This window comes from Trametes versicolor (genome assembly GCF_000271585.1).
Source record: "Trametes versicolor FP-101664 SS1 unplaced genomic scaffold TRAVEscaffold_9, whole genome shotgun sequence".
NCBI lineage: Eukaryota > Fungi > Basidiomycota > Agaricomycetes > Polyporales > Polyporaceae > Trametes > Trametes versicolor.
Genome location: NW_007360329.1, coordinates 2,481,761 through 2,496,374, shown reverse-complemented (window position 1 = coordinate 2,496,374; position 14,614 = coordinate 2,481,761). Strand labels below are relative to the sequence as shown.

Sequence of the window (14,614 nt, the reverse complement as noted above, 5' to 3'; positions counted from 1 at the left end):
GGCGCGAGCGAGGCTGGCAGGCGAGAGGACTCACTTACGTCCTGCGAAGAATGGCAGGCCTTCACTTAGACGAGCCCCTCGCAGGCGTCGACATGGACCGACCCCGTGCGCAGAAAGCGGCGGGCAGGCATCGTCGCCCTCGAGATCGTTAGCTTAGGGCGCAGGCAGAACGTAAGTCGAGAGAGCACGTCGGCTTCAGCTGCGACAGACGATGTGTTAGAAGACGCGTCGATGACGTCGCGCGTCGTGTAGACGCCCAGGACGGGATCGGCATCTTGGAGCTGCTCCTTCGTGCAGACGGTCCTCGCTGGGGTATGTTATGACAGAGACGGCCGAAGACGTGGGCGTTGACCATGAAATACCCGGTCTGCCCTGCGCTCTCTCACCCTGACCTCCGATGTCCCGTGCCGCCTCGGTCATGCAAGGCAGCGGGCGCCGCGGCGCCGTGGCGCCAATCGCGTCTTGTCTCCGCCCACCACGTTCGCCGTGACTACCGGTACTGAGCCGTCCTGGGAACCGCCCAGACACTGCGCAGGAGCATGAAGGCGATACGAGGTGCGTCCCAGGGCCGGTCTCCCCGCGGTGCCGCTTACCGCTTCTCACCATCCAGGCGTGCTTCTCACCTGGTTTGTGCGATCGTCCGGCGCGCATATCACAACTCAAACCGTCTATCTGTGCCAGTGATTCGGCCGTGAAGCAGATTCTGCTCACGCTGAACGAGAAGGAGAATCTTATTATCGAGGATTTGGATGACTTTCATGTCGTGATCAAGGCCGATGAGGAATATCGTGTGAGGCGCGAACTCGAGGCGGAGGTACGTCCAATCTACATTTGCGGCCCCTGCGGTGATGCTGACACTATCCACAGCTCGAGAAGAACACTTACAGCTTGGAGTAGTCGCTGTTCTTACGCGTTTCCGTCGGACGAGTCCGTGATGTACGTATCCCCGGTCTACGCCCTCACTTCGTAATACGATGCTATATGACGGCGCTGAACGAGCATCGGCGCACAAGAACGGTACCCTTCAACCTTAGTGGAAAAATCCCCCACACGTCAAGACGCATAGTCGTGCAAATACTCAGTGGCGCACATCCACATCAAGCTCCAGTCGGCACAATCCTTACTGGATGATTCAAGCACCCTCTGGGCTCGGTTGTGACGCCGTCCTCGGAGCCTTGCTCAAATACACGGAACGCGCCAGGCACGACTGCCCGCTGCGCAAAACCAATCCCGATACGAATCCAGAACGCCTCCAACCTCATCGCATTGGTGAAGGCTTCCTCGACCCGGGGCCGGCTTCGAGTCTACGAGGACGCACGATCTGGTTTATGTCGTGTCACTGTATGCGCGCGATATATGCCGCGGTATACTCCGACATCGGATGTCGCATTGTTCAGGAATTGGTGCTGTGGTCGGGATGGTCGGTGCACAAGGTACGTCATGCAGTCCCAGATGAGCGCGGATGGACGCGGTTTGCTTTGCAGATATCTGTGGGTAAAATACGTAGTATCCTTGTGACGGATATTTCTACGGTTCGTCGTAGCGCAGCGAAACGTCTACACACCATCAATCCTTCTCAAGCCCCGTTCCCACATCCGCCCACTCATCCACTACCTTTTTCAACTTGTCCGCCCGCGCTTTCACATCCACCAAGCAGTCGCTGCCCAAGAATAACCACAAGGGCGGCTTCCCCTTGCCCGCGGCTTTCCCCTCGCCTTTCACTGTATCCATGAGCGCGTCCATGGCCTTCACGGGGTCTCCCTGGATCGGCATGTTCTTTCGGTCCTCGACGCGTTTACGCAGCACCTCGCGCGCGCGATCATAGTCTGCGATGGGCGTGCCGACGAGGGGGAGCGCTAGACCGGTGTCGAATGCGCCCGGGACGACCACGGTGACGCGAATGTTGAACTCTGCTACCTCCGCCGAGAGCGTTTCGCCGTACGCTGTGGCAACCATGAGCGTCCGGGGGTAATTTGGGGTGCGGGATAAACGTACAGTGTACGGCAGCTTTTGACGCGCAATAGGCGGCTGCAATGAAGCTCAGAGTTTGCCTCGTATCGTTGATGCATGTACAATTGGCGACTCACCAGGACCCTAGTGTAGCGGCTCGCTCAGATCAACAACTCCATAAGGTGGCGAAGTAACTCACCAGAAATTCGTTGCGGTACCCTGATCTGCTGCCTATGATGACGACTGTGCCTTCCCGCCGCTCGCGCATGTACGGAAGGACAGCGTCCGTCACGGCGATAGTTCCCCCGTAGTTCGTCTTCATCACCATCATCATGAGGTCAAGGCTAAGGCATCCCGTCTCGATTCAGCATGCTGCAGAGGCTTCATCTTCTGCTTGCTCACCCTAGTTCCTCGCTTGGGCCGACACCACCGCCAGTCCCTGCGTTGTTCACAACTACGTCGATACGACCGAAGCGACCGATCGCAGTCTTTACAACATCCTGTATGACAGATGATGGAGACGTGACATCAAGCTCTAGCACCTGGATGCGCTTCAGATCGGTGTTAGGATCCGAGAGCAGAGGATCAAAGCGGCTGAGGGTCCGAGCGGTGGCCACAACGCTGTCCCCGCGAGCGAGAATTCGTTTTGTCAGGGTGAGCCCAAATCCGGTAGAGGCACCTGTCGGGGTGTTTACGTATACGCGAGGACAAGAAAAGGCGAGGACCTACCGGTAATGAACCACACGAGCTGTTTCGACATGTTGCGTCTAGTGGACGATTGGTCAAGGGCTAGACGGGGACGCTCGAGGCGCTGCACGGATTCCTAAGCTTATATATGCGCAATGGTTAGCACACTATAAGTAACGGTACTCCTCGTATCGGACATCTAATGATCCATATCAGAAGAAGTTACGTCGATGCCGGGTGTTTGATGTTCGTATTGCCCGTGACGATTATCCACGTGGTTCGAAGGGCGCGAGTGGGAACGAACGGCGGGCGAGAGGCTGACCTCCAGCAAGATACGCACCGTAGGCAAGGCTGACAGAACGAACTTACGGCAAGGTCTAAAGCGCCAGCAAGAAGTAACGATAGTGTCGACAACAAGGACAGCGTGCCACAGCAGCACTATGAGAGGTTCAACAGCTGAGAGATCCTCGTCGCCACGTCCGAAGACGAGAGGCCCTCGACCTCTACATGCTTCTCCTGCCCCTGCTCTGCATGTAGACCGAACTTAGCGTGTAATACGCGCGTGTAACGGTTTATCCAGACGCACCAAACCGCGCAAATATCCTTGCGGGAGTTCCCTTCGCCTGACGGATAAGAATGGGGAGGTCCGGGTTGTGCTGCTTGAGCGTCGGGTAGTGGGAGGTGATGAATTGCCTGCGAGGGGTTGGTGCTTGCCCCGTACGCTGGAATTGTGAGGCTCACCGAGTGCCCGCCGACGGCGCGCCCGTCTGGCAGCAGAGAATACGGATTTCCCTGACCGCAGGAGAGATGGCTTTCGCAAAGGTCGACATGGTGGCCGAAGTCAAGGAGATGGGCGTGTCCGGCAAGCCGCCGTGAATATCGTGCCCAATTTAGGATGCATGACATAATTTTGAAGAGTTTGTAACCCAGTTTAGGACACAATACGTAATCTTGTTGTGTTGCTATGCCCAAAGGTGGACCGATAACCCCGTGGGTTGTTGAACACAACGCGACAACCGCGCTGTTCCTGGCGCTCTCTTTCGCCCCCCTTCACCGTCGCCGACAGCGACCACGCCGCCATGGACGACGAGCAACGCCGCCAGGATGACTGGGCCAAAGACCGCAAACACCGTCTCCCTACCTTCACCGAGGTCCTCTCGCGCCGGACACGCCCGCCAGTGGATCTTTTCATGTTCTAGTGAGTTGCCAGGCTACCGAAACATACCGTGCACCTCATGTCCGTGTCGTGATCGACTACGCTAGCCTCTTCCTGCAACGTGAAGGCGCAGAAGACATCCTAGACTTCTGGCTGGACGTGCAACAGCACGAGAACCTGTGCCGCGCCTACTTCAAGGACGTCCGTAAGTCGGGGCGGACCATCCGCGAAGATTGGCCGGAGTACTGGGACTACGCGCGCAGGCGAGGGTCTATCTACGGCACAGTAGTAGGTCTTAATCCTCATACGGGCACCAAGCGGAGCACTGCAAGCACGGGCGAGATGTTCTCCGACCAAGACAGGCAGAATCTCGCCGCCACAAGCGACGAGAAGGCAGCACGCAGTCCCAGCCCCCGAATGCGGTCCACCTCTCCAGGAGGCATCACTGCTGTTGGAACGACGGAGCCACCCCGCTCTACGACCCCATTCTCACTGTCCGGACGTACACCTACGCTCTTCAAACGTGCCTCGCGCGCCCCGACCATCATTCCCCGCTCGCAGGCGATCACCCGGTTGGACCTCATCGCCTCGGCCGAGCGCATCTACTACCGCTACCTGTCCCCAGCAGCGAATACGCCCGGCTCGAATGAGTCCCACGAGATCTACCTCCCGCCTGCGCTACGCATCCACACGTTCCCGCTGAGCAGCACGCATGAGCCCAAGTCGCAGAACGAGATCGCGCTCATGGCGCAGATTCCCGACATGTTCCACATGCAAAAGGAGTACTGTTACCGCGCCATGGAGCAGGACGCCTTCCCGCGGTTCCTCCGGGCGAAAGCGTTTGGAAATCTCACGCCCGTGTCAGCACTCGTGCGCCTCATCGCTGGCCTCATCATTCTGTGGGTCGGGTTGGCAGTCGGCTTTTCCTTGATCTTCCTGGACGTTCAGCCTAAATCCAAGCGATTCTTCGTGAGCAGCTTCTCTTCGCGTCCCCTATAACGCCGACTTCTAACGAAATGACGTTGCACAGCTTTTCATACCCTATACTCTCGCCATTCTCTTCCTCATCTCCCATCAGTACGAACTCGACCCCGTGCTGGTGTTCCTCGGCCAGTCCGAGTCGACGCCATTCCGCACACTCGGCATCCGCGAGCCCTATGTCAAGAAGCTCCTACTGGGGCGCGCGATCTGGGTCACTGTCCTCGTCGCCGCGTGCTCCGTCGCGCTCACGATGATCTTCTGGGCCGTCCCCGGACACAGGCTGTGACCGGACCCGGACCCTTTCCCCTACTTGGATGTTGATGTTGCGTTGCATTACGACGATTTATGTTCTCCTCTGGCTGTGGACCGCGTGGCGTGGCATCGGCGTTGGCGTTGTAGACTCGAGGGTACGCTGGCATATCTTGACTTTTCTCCTATTTCTCTTGTCCTATTCTTCCTTTGCATCATTATTGCTCTTATCCCAGTTTCCGCCGCGTTCCGCATACCTTATACCCTTCTTCCTAAACCCGCTGTCGCTCGTTTGCATCACTCCTGCCCTGTCTTCCTTCCCCCCTCCCCCCTACAGAACAGAATTCCCTACCACCCGCCCTCCTGTGAACCCTCATTCCTCCCGCCCCCGTCCTCGTCCGCCCGAAGCCCCGTCGCTCGATCCCCCCGAGGTGGATATATTTGACTTATGCCCAGATCGCGCGTGTATGCTAGCAGTGATACCCATATCAAGCTCGAGAGGCATCCGTCGGTCTGTACATGAAGCGAAGCGGAGCGATGAAGTCCTGCCGAGTCCCCGTACGACTCAGACTGCCTATGTAGGTACGTGCCGTACGTACCGTTCCTGTGCCAGCATTTTCTTTACATGTCTAATATTGGTTCCAGCAGGCTTAGCGTTGTTGTATCCGTTATCGTGCGGTGCTGTTTGCAGTACTAGTGATCTTACACCCACACGCGACTACTGGCCTGCTAAGTCGCTTCGCAAGTTAGCGAGGGCCATGCTATTACTACGCACACCTACTGCGACGCGCGCGTGATTTTGATTCATAATCCATGCATGGCACGGTTGTGTATGCTACCAGAGGCACCCATAAGCGCATACAACGACGCATTCACGAAACGTGGTCTTTGTAGCGGTGCGATGAATAATAGCGGTGCTGACCGCGGACACCACATGTTTGACGTTGTACCATTGGAAAAGCAACAAAGCTACGCACGCTTGCAAACAAACTATGGACAGGTATAGTACAAGATCCCCGATATCCCAGGATAAATATCGTGTGCAACAAAACAGCGAGACCACACCACCCGATTACGCCCACGGATTGTCCTCCGCGTCGATGATGATCTGCACATTCGCAGGCGGTGTTTCCGCCCGCACAACGGCTACCTCTTCCGCCGCATGCTGCTCGAGCTCCGTCACGTCGTCCACATCTGCGTCTTCCCCAACCCCGAATACCTCCCGCCCGTCCTCCGAGTGTGGTGAAGGCGTGGCGCGCTCGACCTCGACCTCGCCTTGCCTCATTTCTCCATCCGCTTCGACCTCGTAGCCACGGCGGTACACGCGATGCAGCGCGCTCCCGCCACGCACCGCGGGCTCGCCCTTCCGCCGCTCCCGTGTCATCTCCTCCTGGCCTGCATTCGGGTCCTCCACTACCAGATCGACCGCGTCCGGCGGCAACACCGGGCGTTCCCCTGGGGGCTTCGGTGACGGCGGCGGGCCATTCCTGGAGGACGACGGCGTCTGCGGAGACCCAGAGTTGGTGCGGGATACCGGTTGTATGTACGTTGCGCGCGGGGACTGCCGGGCTTTGGGAGACTGCACAGGTGATGACCGCGCGCTGGTGTAGCGGAGCTGGACTTCGTGGGGACCACGCGCGGAGGAAAGCCGCTCCGTCTCCTTGTCGATGACGACCTGGTCTGACGAAACGCGCACCGCTGGGTTCTTGCCCTTGCCCAACACCGGCCCTGAGTGGACCGAATCGAGCCGCGGCCGTTCCGACGTATCGACCGCGCCGTACGTGTTGCGATGCCCCCCACCGATAGGTGAGTACCAGGCGCTGTGCTCGTCGCGCAGGATCCGCTCCTCCTCGATCCACATCGTCTTGCGGGCGAGCTCCGAGCTCACGTCGACACACGGGTAGTTGTAGTCGCCGAAGAGGTACTGCTTGCTATGCGCGAAGAGCTCCTCGTCCATGTCGTCGATCTCGAACGGAAGCTCGTAACCCTCCTCTGCCAGGGGGTCACCCGTGGCGAACAAGGAGAAGCCCTCGTCGGGCGTGAGCAGATCTGGGGCGGTGTGTACGACGTCTGAGGCCTGCGTTCCGAGAAGCGGCGCGTACACCTCCTCGGTCTGGTCCGGTCCCGCAACACGCTCGACAGTCCTATTGACCCGGCGCTCGAATTTGGTGGATGGACGAGACGCCGTGGCCTGCTGAGGAAGCCAGTACTTGCGCCTCCCGCCTTGGCTATACCGGAGACCCGCCCGTATCCGCCTGTCTCGTCCCGCGCCCTGGTGGATCTGCCCTTCACTCGGCTCGAATTCGCGGTAGTCCATGCCTTCGCCGTGCAGAGTGGTCTTGACGTCCTCGACCACGTCCTTCAGGCCGAAGGCATCGCGGAACGCATAAGGGAACGGTAGTCTGGCGACGTAAGCAGTATGCTTGTCGACATAGTCGCGGGTCGCGAACGCATACAGGTGCGCAATGGCGAACAGCGGCATCTCGAAACAGATGAGAGTGTCTGTGAGCCCGAGAGAGATGTGCTCGGTGTCGGTATATGGCCCGAGTTTGGTGATCGCCCCACCGGCGACGAGGATGGAGATACCGAGTGACTGCCAGAAGCAGAAGAACAGGATGCCCTTGACACATAAGAACTTCGGCATAGGGCTATGAAGGATAAGCACATAGAACTCACACAGAGAAGCGTGGAACAACTCACCGGAAAGGCTTCAAATCGTCGTTCACGCACATCCAGAAGATGGCGAGACAGTACAAAGCTAGGCAGATGCTGACGTTGTAAACGACACTGACATAGAGGTATCCGGAGCCTGCGCGGAGGTCTCCTTCGTTGTACTTTCCGACCGCCTTGAGTATAACTGTTGCTAGCGCGAGGATCGGCTTGAGTTGGACGTATTCTGCGTGGATAAATGAGCGTTGACACGGATACCTAGTTATATGCTACTCACGAATGACGCCCCGCTTCAGAAACAAAAATGTATGGGGGTCGCTGACGTCCACTTCCCGCCAAAACAGGTTCCCGGGAAACACTGGGTACTTGGGTGGACGTCCATGGAGTAGGATGAGCAACGACCGTTCTCCACCAAGATATGCGATGAGCAGGTCGTAAAAGCAGTAGATTACAAAAGCCTGTTTGGTAAAGTCTATCAATGCACCGCCAGAGCAAACACGAAAAGATACCACGACTTCTGGATAGATGCAAGAACCTGAAGCCGACTATGAGTGCCAAAATTCTCATGGTATGGAACGAAGAATTTGTGGCAGTTCTAGTTTGCTTCAGGATCTTGCACCCGTTCGAGGGACGTCAAGCCGGGCAGGTTTACTGTGTAAGCAGACCAAATAACATACCTCGTATATATCTCGTACAGCATCGATAAAGAATGCGGCCTCGAGGGAGAATAAGGATATGAACGACGCGATAGCGTACAGTGGCACCATGAGCATGATTCGTATAACCTGTCTGCCCAGAATATTATTGCCTTTGTATCGACCTAACAAAAATGGCTACGTACCGTTGAAGATGTGGCTTTCTGTAGTTCTTGAGATGCATTATGATAGACATCGCAGAGACGAATGTCGCGACCGCCGTGCATGCTCCAGCCACAAGGAGAATCGGGAGGGGTAGTGCGGAGCCAGAGCCATGGCCCATTTGAGGCAAAAGCCCCGTCGCCGTCAACCCAAAGCTCATCGTAGCCGTAGACGTCGCAGTCGTAGGCAAACAGACTGAGTCGTGAGCTTGAGCAGGCTGCGCGTCGGGCTGCGCAAATGGCGGGAGGAGGAAGAGGAGGAATACCAGCGCCTATTCATGACGCAGTATCTGTGTCGTAATTCTACGCAATAAGTAAGGCTTATTTTTTCTGATAAGCCTTGTAACCACTCCCTTATAGAGACTTAGCTGGCACTAACGCGCCCATAACCGACGTCGCGCTCCTGAATCCCCCCACCATCTGCAACAATGCTCCCTCGTCTAGCAACACGCGTTTTTCCTCGCGCGTACGCGTCTTTGACCTCGGGGCTCCTCGCCGCTGCGCACGCGCGCCAGCAAGTCGCCACACGGACCTTTCTGACGACCGCAACCGTCGCGACACCAGCGACTAAGGCGACCAAAGCAACCAAGGCGACTAAGGCGACTAAGGCGACCAAGGCGACTAAGGCGACTAAGGCGTCCGAGACTTCCGAGGCAGATGCCGCACCGAAGAAGAAGAGACGCTCTTCTGCTGAAGTAAAGGCTGACAAGAAAGCCAAGGACGCTGCGAAGGCGAAGGCTGCGAAAGCGAAAGCAAAGGCTGCCAGGATTCTGGCCGACCCTCAGACGCGCTTCAAGGCCCCCCTGAAGTGTTCGTCTCGTCCCTCTTTGTTATCTCGGCCACGTATTGATTCTTAGTACGCACACGTCTCTCATTTGACAGCGATCTCCATCAAGCGGAGCGAGAAGCCCCCCAAGCATCCGACGAACGCGTACAACATCTTCGTGAAGGAGAACTTTGCCAACACCCGTGCGGAGACGAAGTCCGATGGAGAGGGTCCCTACGGCCCGGTCTTCATTGGGGTCAGTAAACAGATCTCAGAGCGCTGGAACAATATGAGTGCAGAAGAGAAGAAGGTAAGCATGTCACTTATATCCGCCACAAGTTCTATTCCACGATGGGGTACGAGGCTAGAGATGAGCTGCAAATCTGCCTGTCATTATGCTGGATTTTGTCTGAGACGACATACTAACTGTATCTCTTCGCTATCGTAACAGCCGTATTACGACCAGGCGCAGCAGCGCAAGGATCAATACGACGCTGATATCGCGGAGTGGTACAAGACCACCGACCCGCGCATCGTCGCAGCTGTCCGTGCGCAGAAGATGCGCATGCCGCCGACCCCCGCGGAGCTCAAGCGTCCTCTGGCGCCGTACATCAAGTGCGTGTTCCATACCTTCCGGCGTGCACACCGTATTGACCACACCGCCGTGCGACAGGTTCCACACGGAGAAGATAAGCTCGATTGAGGTGCCCGCGGGTTTGCCCAATTCCGAGGCGATCGCCTACCGCGGCAAGCTCATGGGCGAGCTCTGGCGAGCTCTGCCCGAAGAGGAGAAGAAGGTATGTCCTGCATTCTTGTCTAGATGCGAACTGCACTGACGCCTCCCCAGCGCCGCAAGGACGAGTTCACGAAAGAGTTGGAGGAATATCATGAACGGGTGAAGAAGCTGCAGGAGGCCCCGACGGCCTAAGCTCGAGCAGCATTCACCTATCTTCTTTTACATCTTAAATCGACCTGTATATCTTATACCTTCATTCTTACCTCTCCGACGGCGCTCTCTTTGGTCGCATACAAGGCGATCAGCCTCTCCTTAACACCCCCCTTTGACCCATCGCTACATTCGTAATTGCTAGTAGCTTGTACATTGCTTCGACGGTATAATTGTCAGTCCATTTGACCGGTTTCAAGACATTCACACCGAGAGTTGACGAGTGTTTTATCATTGATATGAACTCGAAACTCCTATTCGTACAACAGCTGCAGCTTCATTCAGTAGCACGGCGCATTCTTCAACGCCTCGACAGCCTTCTGCAACGTCTCCGTCGCCCACTGCACCTTCTCATTCTCGCCATTCCCGTCCTTCCCCGCCTGCAGCAAAACAACCAGCGACAGGAACACAGTGTACCACAGCCGCTTCGTCTTCTGCCGCGCGAACACGATGAGCGGCCCGCCATAGCCCTCCACAAACGCCGCGCTCGGGTCCAACAGCAACGTCTCCAGGAGCGGGTCGCCCCACAGCGCATGCGACACCGGCACAAACGACGTCACCGCAACCTCCGCGTCCTCTCCCCCAGGCGCACCCGTCTCAAGGTCGAAGTCCACGAGCACCGCGTCCGCGCTGCCGGTGAAGGACACGAGCGACGGCACCTCGCAATCGTCGAAGAGGAAGAAGCCGATCGCGCGCGAGAGGGCGCGGCGGAGGTCCTCGTACGGGAGCGCGATGCCCGCGGCGTGCGCGTCCTCGAGTAGGCCTTCTAGTAGCGGCGTGAACGCTTCTTGCCAGCTGTAGAGCTCGTCCTTTTCTTGAGTGGGGAGTCCGAACCAGTCGTTTTGGACGCGCTCGTGTAGCTGCTTGAGGTACGCGCCGGTGCGGAGGTCGAGCAAGGCTGCTTGGCGGGCGGAGAGTTTGCCTGAGGCACGCACGGCGGAGAGAGGTACGCCACGAGGTTGGGAGAGGAGAAGGTAGGGGAATGGTACGAGGTTTTGGGAAACATCGAGAGTATGTACAGTCGGGTGAGGGATGTCCGTCTGCGACGAAAGGAGGTTCAAAAGGGTGTGTTCTGTTGCAAGGGAGTTGGGCACATAGGTGACGGAAGTTGTGGATGTAGAGGGCGTCGCTTTGAGGAGATAAGATGTCCCGTCGTCGATTCTGACCGCATACACTCGCGTAGGTGTGAACGCACTGAATGTATCGTTTCAGTTCTCTTGTTGCCGTGTGGTATCTTGCGCATATACGCACTCGAAACCTGCGCTGGGGAAAGTCTTGAATTCCTCGATGGCAGTAGATCCACCGCGATGCCGATCCAAAATCCGCTGCACGTCGTCCAATGTTACGTCTGCCATGAGTACGCGCAATATGAGTGTGGGGTGCAAAGGAGGGGCGCGGATGAGCGCCTAGATGCGATAACGCACCTCACGCGACGTTGACGCGACGCGCCTATATCTGCATGTGCACCGTCGGCGTCGGGGGGCCCTGCGCGCCCGGCGTGCCCTCGGGAGTGTGCTCGCCATTCCCAAGGACCTCCTCGAGCTCTTCCTCCTCTTCGCTGTCGTTGCTCTGTCGTCCGCTCGGCGTCTCCGAGCCGCCCTCCTCGCTCGGGTCGGCACCAGTGGACAACCCTTCCTGAGCATCGCGCGGGTCCCAATCGAGCTCCTCGGGCTCCTCCTGCTCGACCTCGACGCGTGCCTTCCAGTCGTACTTCTCGCGGAGTAGGGTGACGGCGCGTGTTGCGCGCTCTACGCGTTGGTCGTGCTCAACACGGATTTGCTCGCATTCCCTCAGCACATCTTCGTATTCGACAGGTTTTCCGCCTGGGCGCGGCGCATGCCCGAGGACGCCGAGCGAGCCCTTGGTCTCCATATGTTCTGCGAGGTGGCGCACGGTCTCGTTCTCGACGCGCAGGACGTCCGTCGTCTGCATGTTGCGGAGGAGCGGGATGATGTCGTTATCGAGCTGCGTGTCCGTAAGCGGGACACGCGGGTACAGCGCGATCTTCTCATACGGGTTGCCCTGCGCGTTCGTGCCCGCCTGGTGCGCCGCGAGGAGGGACATGGATATGCTGTGGGACTGGGAGAGCAGGATGTTGTACTTCGAGAGTATGTCGGGCCACGCGGGCATTACTGCTTGTCCGCCCATCTCCACCGTTCGTTGCAGGAGCTGGATAGACTCGATGATCTGGTTCGCTTTGAACTTGAGAGACTCCAGTTGAGAAACGGGGAGAGCCTGGAGGTCGAACGGCAGACCAGCTCTTTCGGAAAGCTGCAAGCCAGGAAGCGATGGGTAGCTGTTGGACGAGGAAGCCATTCGACTAAAAGTTACGAGGCGAGCGACCGCAGTGAAGACGAAGTCGGTGGGTGTACGTTGTGGCAGGAGGTTAAGAGAGCTCAAGGAGGAGCGCGTCGAGCCGGGGGAGCGTCTAGCGAACCGATCATTAGGCGCTTGTGGAAAGTGGCACTGGCTTGGGCGCGTGATTGTACCCATCTCTTCCGACCCGAGAGGGAGAGGTAGCGCGGCCCAATTCAAGCTTACTTGCTACCACCATCTTCTGTGCTCGAAGTTCGTACTGACCATCGCAGCCTGTGGGAGCAGGAAATAACGAGTGCAATCATCCGACAGACGTAGCGGTACGCTGATCCCACAGAACACACATCGGCTACCCCACCTCGGGCTTAGGAGTCACACTATGGCTGCACCTCGCAGACCTACCGTAGAAGAAGAGGATCTAGACGATTTGGATGGTATGTCCCAACCCATACCGATATGTCTCTATACATCCCGACTCACACGACCCAGATGTCCTGGAACAGTTCAGCGCGCCACCACCAAAGCCCGCAGCCAAACCCGCCCCCGCCCCCGCATCCACCTCCTCATCACAAACGCCAATCGCCACGGATGCGCAGCCCAGCGCCCCAAAAGCCGTCGATCCATTCGGGCTCGGGGGCCTAGACGCGGACTTCGCGGCGGAGCTCACGCGGGGCATGGAGTCCCTGTTCAAGGACATAGCGGGCGGCGCGGGGCTGGACGGCATCCCGGACCTGTCGGAGGCGGAGGACGGCACGACGGACGAGGAGCGCGCGAAGGCGTTCAAGGCGGCGTGGGAGGCGATGCTCGTGGAGGGCATGGATGGCGCGATGTCGGCGGAGGACGTCGGGTTGGACAAGGGGAAGGCCGCGGAGGGCGCTGCGCCGGGTGTGGGTGCGCCGACGGACTCGTTCCAGGAGAATATCCGGAAAGCTATGGAGCGGATGAAGGAGAGCGATCGGAAGGTATGCCTTGTCTTTGACCGCACAACACCTTCCCGCCGCGTTGGGTACTGACGTGATTACCGTAGGCGGATGAAGCCACCTCGAGTGGGGACGGCCTGGACGACATCTTCAGTAAACTCGGGGACGGGGTCAACGGCATGGAGTCGGAAGAGGAGCTCCAGGGCCTTCTGGAGAACATGATGTCCCAGCTCATGAGCAAGGCGGTCCTATATGAGCCGCTGAAGGAGCTGAGCGACAAGGTATGTGGGGTGTCACCTCGACAGTAACGCGACGCTTACACGGTTACACCCAGTTCCCCTCATACCTGAAGGATAATGCAGCGACGCTCAGCGACGAAGACAAGACACGCTTCGCCGCACAGTCCAAGGTGGTCGCCCAGATCGTGGCAACGTTCGAGGACCCGAGCTATACAGAAGACGACCCGGTAAAGGGACTGAAGATCGTGGAGCTCATGCAAGAGGTGTGTGTAGCCTCTATCTATGCAGCGGATCTCATAGTCTAACTAATGCATGTGGCGTAGATGCAAGAGCACGGCTCGCCTCCCGCCGAGATAATGGGGCCTCTTCCCCCGGGGTTCGACCTCGGGGCGGATGGGCTACCGAAGGTACCAGAGGGGTGTACTATTGCGTGAACCGAGGCGTCGCGGCGATACCCGAGCAACTACGAACCGGCAGACATCGTGTATGATTGGTGTAGGAACAACAGTACAGCGAACATGGCTAATGCTTCCCATCCACGCCTACCGTCCGACGGTACCTGAGGCCTGCATCATTGAGCGTACGTGCGCGAACGCCGAGATACCAGTCAGCCGCAGGCATGACTGCACGTGCAGCGTTACACATCCTCGCAGCCGGAGCAGCAAATACACCCGACCCACATCGTCCCACTGCATCTGTGCAACATACCGTGCATGTGAGTAGTTTGCTCAGCCGCTGAGTCAAACGTCATGCCACTTTCACGGTATTCGTGCGGTATGTTCCTCTGCTCCGCATGCGAGCTTCGGCACCCCGCATGCAATCTAAGAAGTGTCGATATCGAGCCTGTTCATGAGGTCTCTGTCCGAGGACGTGGTCAG

General features: G+C 57.9%; 8 protein-coding genes across 8 annotated transcripts; 4 read left to right on the top strand and 4 right to left on the bottom strand.

Annotated features, from left to right (window-relative positions):
- Positions 1 to 682: 682 nt before the first annotated feature.
- On the top strand, positions 683 to 897 carry TRAVEDRAFT_129985 (uncharacterized protein; the record flags this gene model as incomplete). The annotated part of the gene is made up of 2 exons (XM_008043457.1): positions 683 to 814; positions 868 to 897. Coding segments are annotated over 2 exons (162 nt in total), but the record flags the coding sequence as incomplete, so codon positions are not given.
- Positions 898 to 1,543: 646 nt separating this feature from the next.
- On the bottom strand, positions 1,544 to 2,762 carry TRAVEDRAFT_30712 (NAD-P-binding protein). The gene is made up of 6 exons (XM_008042815.1): positions 2,680 to 2,762; positions 2,353 to 2,629; positions 2,150 to 2,294; positions 2,088 to 2,094; positions 1,996 to 2,028; positions 1,544 to 1,943 (listed from the first exon to the last, which is right to left on the bottom strand). Exons 1-6 carry the CDS (start codon positions 2,708 to 2,710, stop codon positions 1,567 to 1,569), a joined length of 870 nt encoding a protein of 289 aa, XP_008041006.1. The 5' UTR covers positions 2,711 to 2,762; the 3' UTR covers positions 1,544 to 1,566.
- Positions 2,763 to 3,075: 313 nt separating this feature from the next.
- TRAVEDRAFT_39181 (NADH dehydrogenase alpha subcomplex subunit 2) lies at positions 3,076 to 3,467 on the bottom strand (the record flags this gene model as incomplete). The annotated part of the gene is made up of 3 exons (XM_008042854.1): positions 3,076 to 3,164; positions 3,224 to 3,330; positions 3,379 to 3,467. 3 exons carry the CDS (start codon positions 3,465 to 3,467, stop codon positions 3,076 to 3,078), a joined length of 285 nt encoding a protein of 94 aa, XP_008041045.1.
- Positions 3,468 to 3,681: 214 nt separating this feature from the next.
- Positions 3,682 to 5,398, top strand: TRAVEDRAFT_73777 (uncharacterized protein). The gene is made up of 3 exons (XM_008043456.1): positions 3,682 to 3,835; positions 3,901 to 4,762; positions 4,824 to 5,398. The coding sequence occupies exons 1-3, from the start codon at positions 3,717 to 3,719 to the stop codon at positions 5,058 to 5,060; spliced, it is 1,218 nt and encodes a 405-aa protein (XP_008041647.1). The 5' UTR covers positions 3,682 to 3,716; the 3' UTR covers positions 5,061 to 5,398.
- Positions 5,399 to 5,965: 567 nt separating this feature from the next.
- TRAVEDRAFT_30711 (DUF300-domain-containing protein) lies at positions 5,966 to 8,767 on the bottom strand. Its single transcript, XM_008042814.1, has 5 exons — positions 8,535 to 8,767; positions 8,371 to 8,482; positions 7,971 to 8,151; positions 7,724 to 7,919; positions 5,966 to 7,671 (listed from the first exon to the last, which is right to left on the bottom strand). Exons 2-5 carry the CDS (start codon positions 8,464 to 8,466, stop codon positions 6,096 to 6,098), a joined length of 2,049 nt encoding a protein of 682 aa, XP_008041005.1. The 5' UTR covers positions 8,467 to 8,482; positions 8,535 to 8,767; the 3' UTR covers positions 5,966 to 6,095.
- Positions 8,768 to 8,977: 210 nt separating this feature from the next.
- TRAVEDRAFT_50657 (uncharacterized protein) lies at positions 8,978 to 10,243 on the top strand (the record flags this gene model as incomplete). The annotated part of the gene is made up of 5 exons (XM_008043011.1): positions 8,978 to 9,359; positions 9,432 to 9,625; positions 9,767 to 9,930; positions 9,989 to 10,112; positions 10,163 to 10,243. The coding sequence occupies 5 exons, from the start codon at positions 8,978 to 8,980 to the stop codon at positions 10,241 to 10,243; spliced, it is 945 nt and encodes a 314-aa protein (XP_008041202.1).
- A 243-nt stretch (positions 10,244 to 10,486) lies between these two features.
- Positions 10,487 to 12,577, bottom strand: TRAVEDRAFT_172132 (uncharacterized protein; the record flags this gene model as incomplete). Its single annotated transcript, XM_008043455.1, has 2 exons — positions 10,487 to 11,609; positions 11,686 to 12,577. One exon carries the CDS (start codon positions 12,575 to 12,577, stop codon positions 11,711 to 11,713), a length of 867 nt encoding a protein of 288 aa, XP_008041646.1. The 3' UTR covers positions 10,487 to 11,609; positions 11,686 to 11,710.
- Positions 12,578 to 12,706: 129 nt separating this feature from the next.
- Positions 12,707 to 14,269, top strand: TRAVEDRAFT_172130 (Pex19-domain-containing protein). The gene is made up of 5 exons (XM_008043454.1): positions 12,707 to 13,011; positions 13,067 to 13,539; positions 13,605 to 13,778; positions 13,832 to 13,999; positions 14,060 to 14,269. The coding sequence occupies exons 1-5, from the start codon at positions 12,957 to 12,959 to the stop codon at positions 14,168 to 14,170; spliced, it is 981 nt and encodes a 326-aa protein (XP_008041645.1). The 5' UTR covers positions 12,707 to 12,956; the 3' UTR covers positions 14,171 to 14,269.
- Positions 14,270 to 14,614: the final 345 nt, after the last annotated feature.